Source organism: Belonocnema kinseyi, chromosome 6 (assembly GCF_010883055.1).
Source record: "Belonocnema kinseyi isolate 2016_QV_RU_SX_M_011 chromosome 6, B_treatae_v1, whole genome shotgun sequence".
In the NCBI taxonomy this organism is placed as follows: Eukaryota; Metazoa; Arthropoda; class Insecta; order Hymenoptera; family Cynipidae; genus Belonocnema; species Belonocnema kinseyi.
In genome coordinates, this window is record NC_046662.1 from 32,727,843 (window position 1) to 32,745,217 (window position 17,375).

Here is a 17,375-nt window from a genome sequence, read left to right on the forward strand (position 1 = left end):
GAATCTGGCATCCGTTGAACTCTATCGCTTCAGGTTCAAGGTCATTTGAAGGTCATTTGAAGGTCATTTGAAGGTCAAATCGAGAAAAACCGGTAAAAAATTTAAAAAATATATGTTATAGGTTTTTGGGGTCGCTGATTACGAACCTGGTGTCCGTTGACCTTTATCGGGTCAGGTTCAAGGTCATGACCTTGAACCTTGAATTTTCTCTCGAAAATACAGTTGGTGGGTAGAGTGGTGTTTCCTATATTTGTAGGGGTGGCTGGGGGGTGGAGTGTAGTCCGTTTAGCGTGGAATCGACTCGGGATACTTATAAGATACTAACATGATTTTTTCTGATTTTTTGGTCCAAAAATAAATTAGGCCAAAAACCGGCCTTACCGACCCTCCCCCTTTGGGAAAAACATACTAGATTTCTTTCAATGCGCAGAGTTCCCGTTCGCGAATACTTTTCTTGGTGTAAATATTGTCAACTGAATTTTAGTTTTGCATGATTCTAAATTAGTTAAGGTTTTTTCATAAAATCTTAAAGAAAAAGTTTAGAAGGAAAACCAAGTTTAATCTCTCGCACCGAGAAAAAAGCCTAAACCTTATCTACGAAATAGAAAGGAGGAAATGGCCACTAATTAATGTAATAAATATTCATTAGCGGTCACTATGTGATTTAGATTTAAATTACAACTTTTCTCCGTGTTGAGGCTTCCTGTCGATCAGATTTTGAAAAATCACAATAATTTAGAATTGTAAATGCCTACCCAAATAACTTCGCAAATTAGTTAAATCAAGGTGACTCAAACATTTCAGTTTCGAAGTTCCCTAATTTCCTTGAATTTTAACAGAATAAAACAATACAATTTTGGATTCAAATATAAACATGCCAAATTTATTTATCTCAACCGAGAAAATGAATTTACTACAAAATAGTTGAATTTGCAACTAAACAATATTTTTTAGTCCAGAATAAAAAATTGTAGGCAAATTATAATTTGAAGGAAAAAGTCATTTTGAATACAAAATAAAAATTTCTATTAGCTATTTGTTTTTCAATTGTCTTGGTGTATTTCCTTTAAGGTTATATAAATATAATTTTTCTAGCTTTCTCGAGAAAAGTGAAATAGATTTTTGGAGATATCAAATATGTCTTATAATTATCTAAAAAAATTCTAAATTTTTTTATTTTACATAATTTTATAAAATTTCAATAATTTGAAAGATATTCAAGATTTTTTGACGCTTCAAAAGAATTTAAGAACATTTGATAAATGTTGAAAAATTGTTTTAAAATCTTTCGTTTTTATATTTGACAAGTTTGAAACTCTATTGTAATGTGTTGTAATATTGTTCAATATTGTCTTAAAACTAATGTAAAAAAATAAAAAGTCACTTCAAATATCTTCATAAAACTCAAGACAATTTTTTAATTATCTTGAAACCTTTAAAAATCTTTAAAAACTTCAAAGTTTGGTTTCAAAATCTTCAACAGTCTACATGTTTTGAATCAAATTATCTCTTAAACTTGTTCGATTTTTTTTAAATTTTGTAATCTTGCAAAATTGAAAAATTTTCCTTTGAAATTTTATATATTTTTTCCGAAATCTTTAATTATGAATCTTCAACCAAACAAGTTGGATAATTAATCAAAAAAAGATGTTAATTTCTACCAAAAGAGATGAAGTTTCAAACTAAAAAAAACTTTCAGTTAATAAAGATAAAAAAATTGAGGCAGAAAATTGGAAAAAATTTCAAAATATTTTATACATTACAAAATAAAAAATTTTCCTAAAATATACCAGATTATTTTTCTGATAATTTTAGAAATGCCTCAATATCTTTTGAAATATTCTTTTAAAATAATTTAAAAAAATAAAAGAACCGTTAAAAATTTGTCCAGAAATCTTAAGACAGTTTTTTATTCTCTTGAAACCTTTAAAAATTCTGTAAAAGCTTCAAATTTTGGTGTCTATATTTATCAAATATCTACATTTTGTTTTAAATTTATTGAAACCTTTTTAGTTCTAAAATTATTTTTGTATCTTTTGAAAACCTTTAAATATCTCTTAAAACATATTCGAATTTTTTTATAATTTTGTAATTTTGCAAAATTGAAATACTAGCTAATTTTATTGAAATATTTTGCAAAAATTATGTGTTCAAGTTCAATTAATGTATCAATTAAATTTTTTGATTTATTTTCTCAAAATTTGCGCAATTTTTAAATGAAAGCCTTAATTTTCAGTCGATTTAAATTCAAAGCTTTTCAAATGTAATAATTTTCAATATGAATTGTTTGAAAATGAGCATTTTTTATTTTTTTTTAAATTTGTATGTAAAAAATGTAAATTTACCTGTAGATTTTTTGAAAAAATTTTAATACAAAATAAAAATTTCGAATATTTATTCATTTTTCAATTGTCTTTGTTTATTGCCTTTGTGATTATATAAATAAATCTTTTATAACAGAAAATTTAACTAATTTTTTGTAAATTTATCTTTCTGATTTAAAAATTCATCTGTTTTAGTAGAAATGTCTTTTTTTTTCAAATAAAATGCAACTTTTTGATAAAAAATTGTTCTTCTTTGCTTGATTATTCAAGTAGTTTATTCAAAAGATCAGGTTGAATAGCTTTGAACTACTTTTGTTGCAATCTAATCTTTTTCAATTGAAAATTCAACTACTTGGGTAAAAGTTAAACTACATTTAAATATATTAATTTTTTCAATGGAAAGCTTATGTCTGGTTGAAAATTTAACTTTTTAGTAGAAAAACCTTTTTTTTTTGGTTTAAAATGATTTTGTAACTGAAAATGTACATTTTGCAATTTTTTTAAGATTGATCTTTTTTAGTTGAATTTTCGATTTTGTTGGGTAAAAATACATCAGTTTCATGGAAAATTAATTTTTTGCTGAAAAGTCATATTTTTTCTTTGAAAATTCAATTTTTGTAGAAAAAATTCGTCTTTTTGTTTTTAAAATTCTTTTTTTTTAATAAATTTCATCTTTTTCATTGGAATGTAAACTATGACACTTTTTTGTTAGGGATTTATCTTTTTAAGTTAAAAATTCAACTATTATGTTAACAATTTAATTATTTTGTTTAAAATTTAAGTATTTTGTTTTAAAAAAAACATCTTTGTAGGAAAGATACTATTTTGTTTAAAATAAATAATAAATTTAAAAATTTTTAATTTTTATCTGAAAGACTATTTTATTCCGTTTATAAAAGGTTCTATGTTAGAAGTATTGCAAGGTTAAATTGCTGGTATTTGAATATTAATAATCAAAGAAAATGAAAAATTAATCAAGGAAAAATCCAGCAATATTGCAATTGAAGTTCTCGGACACCCTATCTAATTCAACTAGCAATAACTATTCGTTAAGTAATTTAAGTTCGGCCGCTAAGTAATTGTATTCAATTTTGCTGCTCTTTTCGTTTCACTAGGGAATAATAGTACATTATGCAACAAGGGGCGAAAGGAGCAGATTTTTCCTGCGGGCTTGGTTTCCTACCCGATCTAGAAGATTTTTCCCGAGGTTGCGTTTACTGTCCGATCGAGAAGATTTTTCCCGATAATCACCAGAGGGAAAAATCTTCTCACGAGGGCAGTAATTACCCGAGGGAAAAATCTACTTTCGTCCCGCGTTGCATATAGTATTTTATTCCACTCTCGACCGTGCCCACCTTTTGGCTCTGAAAAGCGGGCCCGACGCATTGTTCTATAGCTTTGTTCGCGCCTCGAGTTCTGATCGAGTAATTTTTACTTTCGCCCCGCAAATTTCAGTTTCGTCCCGCCAATTTTACTTTCGCCCCGCTATGTTACTTTCGCCCCGCAAATTGTACTTTCGCCCCGCAAATTGTACTTTCGCCCCGCAAATGAGGTTTGCGGGAATTATATGCTACTTTTGCTACTATTATCAGGGACCAAAGGTGGCCATTTCGGTCGAGTGTGGAATAAATTATATTTGAAAATATGCAGCAAATTTAATTGTCAGGGAATTGTTTTTAGGATTTGAGTGGACACCCTGTAATAAATAAAAAAATGTTTGTTTACAGGCTACTCTAAATTTGAAAGAAGGTCCAAACGAAGTGGTGTTTAGTGTGACGACAGCTTATCAAGGAACAACTCGCTGCAAGTGTCACATCTACAGATGGCGATGGGACGACAAGATCGTGATTTCCGATATCGACGGCACAATCACCAAGTCTGACGTCCTCGGTCACATTTTGCCAATTGTTGGAAAGGACTGGGCGCAATCTGGAGTTGCTCAACTCTTCACCAAAATAAAAAATAATGGCTATAAACTTCTCTATCTTTCTGCAAGAGCCATTGGCCAAGCGAGAGTCACTAGGGAATATTTGAAGAGCATCAAACAAGGCGATTTGTCTCTTCCTGAGGGACCTCTTCTCCTCAATCCTACAAGTTTGATCTCCGCTTTTCATCGTGAAGTCATTGAAAAGAAACCGGAAGAGTTTAAAATCTCCTGCTTGAGTGATATAAATGCCCTCTTTCCGGAAGACACTAAACCTTTCTATGCAGGATATGGAAATCGAATTAACGTAAGAATTTTGGAAATAAATTTAACAGATACATTTTTAACAGATTACAGGTCCTGGATTCAAGACACTATTTATACTTCCTTTTTTTTAAGGATACGACTGCTTTGCTGCTTTTTTGGAAAAATTACGATTATTCTAGTATTTTTCTCAAATTGCTCGCTAATGCAACTATTTGTACCAAAATTTCAAAAGATTTGGAAGATTTCATAAGATTTCGAAGTTATTTAAGTATTTTCAAGGTATTTCTAAAAATCTTACGAGATTTCTATGAGTTAGACAAGGATTTTAACTGTTTTCAGGAATTTAAACGGATTCTATAGAGTTGCATCACTATTAGCTTTAGCAGACTTAAAAATATCTCAAGGAATTTCAGAGAATCTTGAAGATTTTAAGTGATTTCGAAAAGTTTCATCTCATTTCAGAGGATTTTAAACTTTTTGAAGATATTTTAAAAGCTATTACAAATTTTAACATAATTTACTGGATTTAAAAGTATTTGAAAGGATATTTAGGGATTTAATCAGACCTACAGGATTTTTATAGTCTCCCCAACGACTTTTCAGATTTTAAAAAAAAATCAATGGTTTTGAAAGTATTTGAAAGATTTTATGATATTTTACAAGATTCTAAGGTATTTTATGGGATTTTAAATGGGTATCAAAGATCAAGAGATTTTAAACAATTGGAGTTTTTCAGGAATTTCTTAGGATTTCAGCAGCACTGAAGTTTTTTTTATAGATTTCAGTTTATTTCAAAGAATTTCAAGGATTTTCAGGGATTTCAAAGTTTTTGGGGAATTATGAAAGATTTAAAGGGATTTTAAGGTGCCCTATCAGATTTTTCGTGAATTAGGAGTTTATCAAAGAAATTGTTTTTGAAAATTTGTTTAAAGTTAGTACCGATTGCAAGATTTTTTACGGGATTTTACTCGATATTTATAGGATTACTAGGGATTTCACAAGATTTAACATATTTTATATGTAAGGAATTTCAAAGTGTTTAAGGTATTTTAAAATCCAAGGTATCTAACGAGATTTCATTGGGAGGGTTTCTAAAGAATGTTGTCAAATGTCAGAAAATTTCAAAGGCTTTTTAAAAAAATTAAAAGATTCAATAAGATTATATAAGGAATTTCTTAAGATTTTAAGGGATTAAAAAAATTAGAGTTTTTCAGGGATTATAAATGATTTCAAGAAAATTCAAGTGTTTTTATTAGATTTCAGTGGATTTCAACTGTTTTAAATGATTTCAATAGGTTTTAAGAAGCTTATCAGATTGTGTGTGATTTCAGAAGATTTTAAAGCTATCATAATTTTTTAGGAATTTTGAGAACATTGCAGATTTCAAGATGTTTTACGACTGTCATGAGATTTTCTCGATTTTCGTGGAATTACTAGCGATTTTATAAATTTCAAGGGATTTCAAGCAATTCATAATTTAAAAAAATGTCAGGTTAAATCAGCGTTTTTCACCAAATGATAATTTGAAAAGGATTTAGAATTTTTAATAATTTCGAATTAGTTTTTTGTAGGAAACTGGTATTTAAAAAAAATTATATTTTAAAGAAGAGGAAGTAGATTAACAAACCTTAACAATTAAGGTTTTTAATCAAATTTTTAGATTTAAAAAAAGATTCAAAACTTTTAACCATTTTAAGTTATGTTAGATTTTCACACAAAAAATTAGTATTTCGTATTTCGCGTATTTCGAAACAAAAATCATAATAATATGAACAACATTTATAATTTATTAACAATTTTGATTCTTTCAGCATTTTACCCATAAAAAAATCACTATTTTTTAAACAAAAATCATTATTTTTTGACAAGAATAAAATGTTTTGAACAGTTTCAGGTTATATTGACGTGTTTCATGAGAATTCTGTTAACTTAAATACAAATAATTAGATTTGAAAGAAAACTTACAATTTTGAACAAGTTTCTATTATGTTATGTTTTTTTTCCTAAATCTTTGGTATTTTTGATAAATAACAAATTATACAAACTTGAATAATTTTGGACTGCGTTAGTGTTTTTCTTCGGAAACTGACATTTTTATTTAAAAATGGCTAGATTAAAAAATTTTAATACTTTTTTTGAACAGTTTTAGGTTACGTTCTTGTTTTACGTCGAAAATGATTTTCAAACAAAAATCATTATATTTCGACAAGATTGGAAATTCTTTTAATATTTTCTGTTTATAATATAATGAACGATCTTCAGAGAAAATTTGTTATTTGAAACGAAAATCATTGAATTTTAAAGGTTCATAATTTTTAAACAATTTTAGGTTACGCTAACGTTTTACTAAGTATTATATAAAATGTTTGTATCAATACTAATTTTATATTTAAATTAAAAAGTATATTTAATCAATTAATAAAAATAAATACTGTATCATCTTTCAGGATGTTTGGGCCTACCGAGCAGTTGGGATACCAATAATGCGCATCTTCACAATTAATCATCGTGGCGAGTTGAAACACGAACTGACTCAAACATTCCAGTCATCGTGAGTAAAATATTTTTAGAAACTTCTACGTTTTAAGTAGAAATTTAGACCATTTTTTATATATTTTTCTGCATGAGGCAGCTGGTGAATTCTTTGGGTATTTATTTTTAAAACTCTCGTTTCTATTATATTTGTTAGATATTTACTGCCAATAGTATAAATCATTATTTTTTTATTGTTTTCTATTCTTTTCTATTCTTTTCTATTCTTTTCTATTTTCTATTGTTGTCTATCCTAATATTGTCATTAGTTAATTATACGGTGGCTGATACTTAACCTTGGCTGCCGTAATCTTAGAAATAATAGTTTAAGTATGTGCAGAACTAATGCTAATGGAATTAACACAGGGGCGCTGAAAAAAAAGTTGGAAAAGTATAGTGAAATAGTTTTTATCGGAATTTCACAGGTGGGTTATTTGTGTGATTACAGCTACGCGTGTCAGAGCGATATCGTCAATGAATTGTTCCCGCCACTGATCAAATTTCAGCCTTCCACTGATGACAACTCGACTCTAGCCAGTTAATATGCAACTCAATTTTTAGTAGTAAACTTTTTACCCTAGCTCGAACAAATACTCTCTCATCTTCTAGGAGAAATTCTTAATTTTTAGATAGTCCAAATTTGCCACAAAGTGCAATTTAGATATTAATTTTCAAAGAATATTTTTAGACAGTTGCCTTTCACAAGGGTATTTTTTTAAAGGTATTTTACAAGAAACGTATTTACCAGAAGGGTGTTTGGAAAAATACTCAACTAAAACGTTTTGTACAGTTTGTTATCATTGCATATAACTTTATCATGTGTACTAAGTAAAGTACCTGCGTGCCAGATTTTTTTATAGTTTCATTATCAGTGTCTAAGAGACTAAATTTCAAATCATAAAGAGCCAGATTTGATCTTAATTTTTGATTAAGAATTAATTTACAAATTGTTAATATTTTATTTGATCTGGTTCGATGATCACGTGCCGATGAGGTGTTTGGTTAAGCAACCCCTGCCTATCTTCTTATAATTTATAGGGTAAGCACTCGTTGGTAAGAATTTGATTTTACACCCAAGATGCTTTTGCCAAATTTGCTCGATTACCTTTTTCTTCATATGCACAGTTGGGTGGATTAAACATAACAAATTCTGAAATTCGAAATCGATACAACGCGTAAAAGTAGTTGTGTATAAATTATGTAAACTTATTTTCTCAACTTTTTAACCAGTTTTTACCTAAAAAAAATTTAATTGGACCAAAAAAGACGAATTTTCAACAAAGTAGTTAAATCCAAAACCAAAATAGATACATTTTTAACCAAACAATAACAGTTTCAAGAAAAAAATATGAAAATTCTAACAAGATATTTTTCCGTCTATCAAGAAGAAAAATTTCAACTAAAATGATGCATTTTTATGCCATAAAGTCAAGTTTTCTACGAAGCAATTAAAGTTTTAACTAAATATTTAAACTTTTAACCAAAAAAATTAATTTTCCACAAAGAAGATTAATTTCCTACCAAAAAGATGAATTCTACACAAAATACATGAACTGATTACATACATTTTCAACAAAATAGTTGAATTTTTTAAATCAAATATGGTTAATTTTTTTATCAAAAAAAGCAATACTCTAATTTTGATTCCAAAAAATGAATTTTAAACAAGAAAAAAACGATTTTCTACAAAGCGGTTGATTTTTTTTTACTAAAAAGTTGAATTTTTTACTAATTTTTTCACTGAGCAAGGCGAGTTTTCTATAAAACAATTGCATTTTCAACCCGAGAATATAAATTTACAAAAAATAATATTTTTTAAACAAGCTGTTGAATTTTTAAGCAAATTGTTAAATTTTCAGTTGCAAAAATTATTTTAAGAAAAAGGAAACTTCAACAAAGTAATTGAATATTCAACCTAAAAAGATGAATTTTCAACGAAAAATGTAATAGTTAATATTTCAACTGAAAAGTATTTTTATTTTAAGTCAAAAACAGAGTCGAATTTAACGAAAAAAGACAAATTTTTAACATAAAAACTTGAATCCTCAACCTAAACAGGCTATATCTCAACCAAGTAGTTGCATTTTAGAAAAAAAGGATGAGTTTTCTTAAAAAAAAATGTAATAGTTGATATGAATTATATATATGTATATAAGTTGAAAATTTAAAACAATTGATTTTAATAAAAAGAAACATTTTTAACAAACAAGTTTAATTCTCAACTTAATAGATTAGGTTTCAACCAAATCGGTGCATTTTAATAATAAATTTTAAACCGAATAGTTGAATTTTGAACCAAGAGTATTAACTTAAAAAAAAAACTAATTTTAAACATGCCAACTTCAATCCGCAACTTAAAATACTGACCAGAAAAGATTTAAATTCTTAACCTAAAACATTTGACTTCATTAAAAAATATAGGCATTTTTAACAAACGAGTTTTGTTCAATCAAAAAAATTAATTTTTTGCAAAAAATGAAATAGTTAAATTTTCAAACAAGAAAAAAAACAATTGATTTTTAACAAAGTAGTTCAATTTTCAACCAAATAAATTAATTTTTTACTGAAATGATAAAGATGCAATAATAAATATATGAATTATCTAACAAATTGTTAAACTTTTGTTGTTCAGTGATTCAGAAGAAAAAAATAAATAAGACCCAGAAATCGAAATTAAAATTGCAACACATTTTAAAAATTTGGAATTTAATATTTAATAGAATTTTTCCTAATTATTTTTATTTTTTGTTTTAATTATTTTTCCTATGCGCATTAAATTCTAAAATCTTTTTTTTTTAATTCTCTGCATTTTTCATTTCGATTCCTGGGTTCTGGTGGATTTTTTCTTCTTATATATCTATGCTAAAAGTGCTGCACATGCTCAGAAAAATTTTAAACCACGAGTTATAAAGATAATTTCAGTAAATAACAAAATCAGAATTTTAAAAATCGTTGAATTTCAAATTTCTCAGGAATTCAGAATTTGTTCCGAAACATCTTTTTAAAACGTGGGTTACCAAGCTACTTTGTCGCGTTGTATGGATTTCGAATTCCAGAATTTTTTTTCAACCCACCCTAGTGCACATTCCTCCTGATTCATTACATTGCTTTTTATACTACTTAAACCAAAAGTTTCTTTGCTTTTCAGTCTTATGCTGATGGAATGATGTGGTTTGTTGGTGAAAATTGTTTTGAATTTTCAGTTTATGAATGCTAATCTAATAATTTTGGTATTGATAATTACTGTTTTTCTAGTTTTATTGTGTTCGTTATGGTTTTAGGGTTGTGTTTTGTCTATGTGCTTGATAAAATAATCAATTTCATTATTGATCTATATTGTTTAGATTTCACAATTAGTATTAGGAAGTAGTTCGTAGTATCAAAGAAAATTTCAAATTTAATTGACTTATAAAACTAGTCTTATGAAAGTTTGACAGTTGAACTTTTTCAATAATTAATTAAGGGTCTCACGGCATAACCGTGTGAGTGACACTTTTTTCAAAACTCGCTTTATATGCTTAAAAATTCTCTGTAATTCCGTCGCACATTGTGTCGAAAAAATATTTATATAAACAATTTCTTCAAATATTCGAGATAATTTTAAATCATATGCATAACTTATATTTAAAAATTCTGTGTCTAGCAAAAAAAATAATAATTTTGGAATAATCTTTGATTCTTCGTTCTGTTTTTTTTTTTCTTTTTTTAGAGAAGCTTCCTCAACACTGAAAATTTCGTTTCTGAAGAGAACATAATAATAAATCTCGCCTTATACATCAGAGATATTTCATTTCAATAAGAATACATTATTATAAAAAATAGACTTAAAAAAATTGTGTCATACGAATAAATATGGACATGAATCGAATTATCACCTCTGTAATATGATATGTCCTTTATAGTTTAAAAAATCCCAATTTCTTCTGCAAATCATTCTCAAGAATTGATCTAATCACTTATTTCAATTATTGTAGAAACGTTCAACCAGTTATCATCACCTATAACAGGGGTCTACTCTTCTGGAAAACCTGGAATCGTCAGGAAATTTTTATATAACTACAAAACCCTGGAAATGTCAGGGAATTTGTGTTTATAAAATTATATTTTGTATTTGTAAAAGTAGCTTCATATTACTATATATTTATATATTTAGTTCAAAATTTTTTCTTTTTTAATTAATTTTTTTAACCAAAAATTAAACTATTATATTTTTGGTGGAAAATTCAACTACTTGGTTGAAAATTTATTTATTTTTTTATAAGTAAAAAATTCAATTTATGTTAAAAATGTGTCTTTATTGGTTCAATTAAACTGTTTTTTTTTTGTTGTTTTTTTAAAATTAAATTCGCTTCTGATTTAAATATCAACTATTACACTTTTTGCCAAGAATTCATTTTTTTTCTTTTGAAAATTCATCCCTTTGGTTGAAAACTGAACTATTTTGTTGCAAGTTCGTCTTTTTTAATTAATTATTCTAACTAAAAATTTAACAAGTTCACTTAAATCTTCCGCTGAAATTTTATCTCCTTCGTTGAAAATAAATGTTTTTAAATAAAGCCATAACTATTCGATTTTTGGTTTTAAATTCACCTTATTAGTTAAAAGTTCATGTATTTTCTCAAACGTTCTTTTTTTCTTGTAGAAGGATTATATTTTTGTTTGAAAATTGATATCTTTTAGTTTAAAATTCAACAAAATTTAATCATTCCATTTAAGTTGAAAATATTTTTTTTTTTTAATTAAAAATTGATCGTTTTTAGTTGAAAATTCAAGAATTTAATTGAAAATTAATGTATTTCGTTGAAGAATCGTATTTTCTTGTAGAAAATGCATCTTTTTGTTTAAAAATTGAAGTCTTCCAGTTGAAAGTTAAATTCTATTGCTAAAAGTTATTGTTGTTGTTGAAGATTCATTATTTAATTGTGCAGAATGCATATTTTTAAATTGAAAATTAAGTTTTTTAACTAATCTAATTGTATATTCAATAAGTGTAGTTGAAAATTAATTTTTTTTTTAATTAAAAAATTAATTTCAATTTTTTGTTGAAAATTTATCTTTTTTAGTTGAAAATTCATACTTTTAGATGAAAATTAATTTTTTTTTGTTTGCTTAAAATTCAACCATTCCAGTGAAAAATGGATTGTTTCAGTTGAAAATTCATCATTTTGTTTGAAAACTTAATTACATATTCCATTTTTGGCTGAAAACGTATCTCTTCAGTTGAATATTCCATGATTTTAATTAAAAATTAAGCTTCAATTTTTGTTGAAAATTTATTTTTTTTCAGTTGAAAATTTAGTACTTTGTTTGAAACTGAACTACGTATTCCATTTTTGGCTGAAAATGTACCTTTTTAGTGAAGAATTCAAGTATTTGGTTGAAAATTCATGTACTTTCTTTAAAATTCGTATTTCCTTGTAGAAAGCTGATCTTCTTATTTGAAAATCGAATTATTCTAGTTAAAAATTAAACTCGATCGTTAAAAATTCATGTTGTCAGGGGATTTTTCCAGGATTTGAGTAGACACCCTGTTTCATGACATTCACTGCAATTTTCCGTATTAAAAGAAATCTAATTAGCCCCTTTTTTCTGTCGTTTCAGATATTCAAACATGAGTTTCATCGTCGATCATCTGTTTCCTGCTTTTCGAGAAGAAGCGGCAGAGGAATTCAGTCAATTTGCGTATTGGCGGGAACCAATTCCCGAAACGTCAAGTTTCGAGTCCGTCGTAGGCGAACTTGCGATCGCTATTTAAATCATTTCTTCTCTTCGAAGCGCAAATAAATGCAGTGCAATGCACTTAATGTAATTATCTTCAGTTTGGTGCTTTTAGGAACATCATTTCAGCGAATTTTGTATAGTTTGATGCGTTTTCAATCACTGTGGATTCTTGTAGCAAGCGTTGATGAAATTGACTCGTCAGCACGACTAAACCTTCTCGTCTTTGGTGTTTAAATTCAAACACATTCCAAGGCAGGTGATATTTATCAGAATTAAATTATACTATAAGTTACCGACACTGGCTGTCTTAGATTTTAAGTTCTTACGGAAATTCGGTGCCTATTGTAATTTAAAATGTGCCCTGGTGAATTTATTACAATTCCAAGGACGTTCTGGCGAAAGGATCTACAATTATTTGCCTTCATAAATTTAATTACTTTGGATGAAAACAAAAGAAAAAAATAGTTATTGCCAAGCACACAGCTTTAAAGCTAAACTTGATCTAGGTATTGTCAATTATAGTAGGACTTATTGTTGGATTTCAAAACCCTAGGGAAAGTCTCTGGTCTGAAAAACTAAACAATTGTGAAGCGAAAGCAAAATCTAGTCCTTGCCAGTGATTCTAATGAAGAAATCACCGTACATATTTCTCCCGTACCTCAGATTTGTTAATCTTCGATTATAAAGCGAGTCAAATTTGCTAAAGATAGTCAAACTCTTTGAGTCATTTTAAAAGGTAAAAGTAATTTGAAATAAAAGAACGCTTTATAGTTGGAATTGGCAACTTTTCTCTTAAAAGCGCTTTGATCTTGCTGGGATTTCATTGTACATTTTCAATCACCATTAAATTGCTATTTATTCTTTCTGTGAGATGTCAATTTAGTTGGTCACCCAAACTGTGTATAGTGTAAAGGAGTGAATTGAAGATAGGACTTGTGATACCCCGATCAAATATTTTTACTACGTACTGTATTCATTTATTTCCCGTTTGTACGGTAGCATTCCGAAATAATCTACATTTTATGAGAGAATCTCTGCGAGGGAACTTCTATCTTTTGAATATTAGATTCCTAAAGCGAGCCTGTTGTTCTTATTAATCTTATTAATGAAACTCCGTCTCTCTCTTAGTTCAATTGTACTTTTTCTTTTTTAGAAATTTAAATGTTTGCTTAGTAGAAAAACCGAGAGATCATTCTGTTGAGTATTGAATGTGTAGAATAATTTTTGATGAATAAGAAACTACTCGTTTTTTTTTTTTTTTTTGTTTTTTTTTTTGTATCATTTGTAACGGTGGTAAAGAGAGGGGACTCCTGCATTTTACCAAAGAAGCGTTAAATGTATTATTATGTGTTGTGAGCACGCTGCATTTATCGATTGCACCGTGAAATAAAATTAGGAAGTTGGTACTTGATTTGTGGTCCTTCTCGATAGTACGAATTAAGCGAATTGACGATTTACTGCACATGGAAATGATAATTTTTTTTGACTTTGTATACAATTATTCGCTGGTCGATTGTTTTCTGGCATATTCGGTAATACTCCCTAGGAAATGCAGAACACACGTTGTGTAATTCGTTTTCTGTAATTTATGAAACTCTTGAAATTTGTAGGACTTGATTTTATATTTTATGTTAGTTACGCACCACGTGGTATAAATAAATTTCAGATTCTGTGAATTCCCAAGTTTATTCTTTGATATTTTTAGCACCTCTCTAATTATTTTTTTTATATTTAAGGAATTTTTAGATACCTGAAAAACGCGAAAATTTTTTGTAAAGTCAGGGAAGTTTTTTAAGAGCCTGCTTCCATTTTTTTTTTTGAAATTGTAGTATAAATTAAATTTTTTATATGTTTTCATTTATAAAAGTAGATTTATATTACTAGATTGAATGAACTTCTTTGTTGGAAAATTCCTTTTTTTTTGTTTTAAATTAATTTTTTAACTGAAAATTCAAATCTTCTGTTTTTGCTTGAAAACTAATTATTTATATGTAGTTTAAAATTCAAATATTTGAATGAACAACAAAAATTAATTTTTTTCTCCCTTGCCCATAAAATCTTTCTTACTTTAGTTAAAAATTCAACTTCGGTTGAGTTCAACTTTTTTTTATTAAAAATTACAGTCTTTTTTGGTCCATATATCAACTATTACATTTCTCGTTGAGAATTGAGTTGAAGATTCAACATTTTAAATAAAAATTCATCTCTGGTTAAAAATTTAACTATTTTGTTCAAATTAATTTTTTATTTTAAATTTAATTACAGTCCGCTTTCTAAATAATTCCGCTCCGAATAGTACCGTTTCTTCTAATTCTTGTTCGAACACATCGCCCACCATCGCGCTGTCGCTTCCAGCACCAGAATTTCAATCCAGCCTCTCTGAATAGTGCCACTTTTATATATGTACAAAAATAGGCTATGTGCCAGATGAATGCTTCAAAGCCAAAATAACAATAAAATACTTACCAAATCAGTGCTTGTAAGAAACCGACTCGTTTTTGTCGACTAAAAATAAAAAAAAAAACATCCACAACATACACGCTTCGTACTTGCCGGGAAAAAAAGATAACTAACGACCGGCAATATTCAGAGTGTGCGTACGCAAATTTGAATGCGCATCCAGGTGCCAAGAGTGGGGTAAGGTTAGTTTTTACGAAAAATACTCCCCTACCAGCCCATGTCCGGCACTAGTCAGAGAGCGGACTATATTTTACTGCATTCTAGTTCAAACTTTAATTATTTATTTGAACATTCTTTTTTTTATTTCTTTTTTTTTTACTTAAAATTGCACTATCCTATTTTTTGTTAAAAAGTCATATATTTTGTCGAAAATTTTAACTTTTTGGTAGATAAACAATCTCCTTGGCCAAATACTCATCTTTTTGCTTGAAACATCAAATTTGATTGCCATTTTTTTCTCTCTTGACTGACAAATTTTTCTTAGTTGAAAATTCGTCTTTTTTGATTGACAGAAAAATTCTTCTTTGTTGAAAATTCGTCTTTGGATGAATACAACTGTTTTGTTAAAAATTACAATCTTTGCTGATCTGTATATCAACTATTACAATTTTCGTTAAAAACTCAACTATGCATGTATAAAATTCATCATCTTATTTGAAAATTAATCACTTTAGTTGAAAATTTAACTATTTTTTTCAAAACTCGTTTCTTTTTGTTAAAAATCAATGTTTTTAACTGAAAATGTAACGATTCTATTTTTGATTGAAAATTTATCCTTTTCAGTTTAAAATTTAAGTATTTTGTTAAAAATTAATGTATTTTGTTCAAAATTCGTCTTTTTATAAAAAATTAAGCTTCTCAGTTGAAAATTCATATTTTTACTTAAAAATTCATCAGTTTACTTGACATTTTGTTATGACTTCAATCTGGTCGAATAATAAACTACATACTATATTTTTTGTTAAAAATTCTCTTTAGTTAGAAAATTTAATCATTGTTGTTAAAAAAAATTTTTTTTAGAAAATTCGTTTGATTTTGTTTTTTGAAAATTCGTCCTTTATGATAGAAAATGAAGCTTTTTGGTTAAAAATTAATTTTTTTGATTGGAAATTCAACACTTTGGTTGAGATATTAACTTTTACAATTTTCATTTTAAACGAAAATTCGGATTTGGGATTACAACTTTTTTTTAAATTTAGTCTTTGTTGGTTGCAAATTAATCTTTTTGTTTAAAAATTTAACTATTCCAGTAAAAATGTATAGTTTTAGTTGAAAATCACTTTGGTTAAAATTGATCTATTTTGTTGAAAATTTTTTTGCTTTTTTTGTCGATTTTTTAACTGCAAATTTAACTATTCTATTTTTGGTTGATTTTTTTTGTTTTGTTAAAAACTTAACTATTTGTTTGAAAAATGATCTTTTTTAGTTTAAAATTCAACTACTTGGTTGTAAAAACGCTGAGATACCTGGAATTGTCAGAACATGTATTTCCAATATATCAGCTGAAATGCGGGATATTCCCGTTTTTTCAAATCAAATCTCTTCTTTTTAGATAAATATCCCACTATTATACCTTATTTAAAGATACCCTATTTTCCAAAAAATGTAAACCCCTAATTAATTTATGAATTTTATATTTTAATTTAGTATAGTCCTTAATTTCTACAATTATTATACCCAGATTCTACAATCCAATTTATTGAGAATTCAGATGATGCTGTACAATTTTGAATCTCTTTTTATATTTACAAAATAACTTAAAAATTATAATTCCGACGAAAAACGGGAATTTGAGAGATAGAATTCTAATTTCAATCTTGATTACTGGAGACTGACGTTTTGCTTGGCCAACGCGTTTTGCTCTGAAATAAAGTGAAACAAATACAAGTAAAAAAATATATATATAGCCATCGTTAAAAAAATCATGGCAAAAAAAAGATATAGTTAATTTCAAAATAAATAAGTTGCTTAGAATCCCGACTATTTAATTTAAAAATAACATTAATCTGTCGAATAATTATTTTATTTCCTATAAAAAAACAATTTGTCGTCTCTATTTTAATTTTTTAAATTTCCAAATTTGAAGAGTAACGAAAAAAATCGAGAAATTAAAAATATAAATTACTTCGTATTTGGAGACTCTGTTG

The 17,375-nt window shown here is 27.2% G+C and overlaps 1 protein-coding gene across 4 annotated transcripts in view; it reads left to right on the forward strand.

Annotated features, from left to right (window-relative positions):
• Positions 1-14,445, forward strand: part of LOC117175207 (phosphatidate phosphatase LPIN3) — a 67,790-nt gene extending 53,345 nt beyond the window's left edge. For 2 of the 4 annotated variants that reach the window (XM_033364847.1, XM_033364849.1), the window contains 3 exons: positions 4,052-4,555; positions 6,963-7,066; positions 12,649-12,802. In XM_033364847.1, the coding sequence (XP_033220738.1) occupies positions 4,052-4,555; positions 6,963-7,066; positions 12,649-12,802 (762 nt within the window). Of the gene's footprint in view, positions 1-4,051; positions 4,556-6,962; positions 7,067-7,495; positions 8,087-12,648 lie in introns of all 4 variants that reach the window. The other 2 variants (XR_004467449.1, XM_033364848.1) reach the window with 2 other exon arrangements.
• Positions 14,446-17,375: the final 2,930 nt, after the last annotated feature.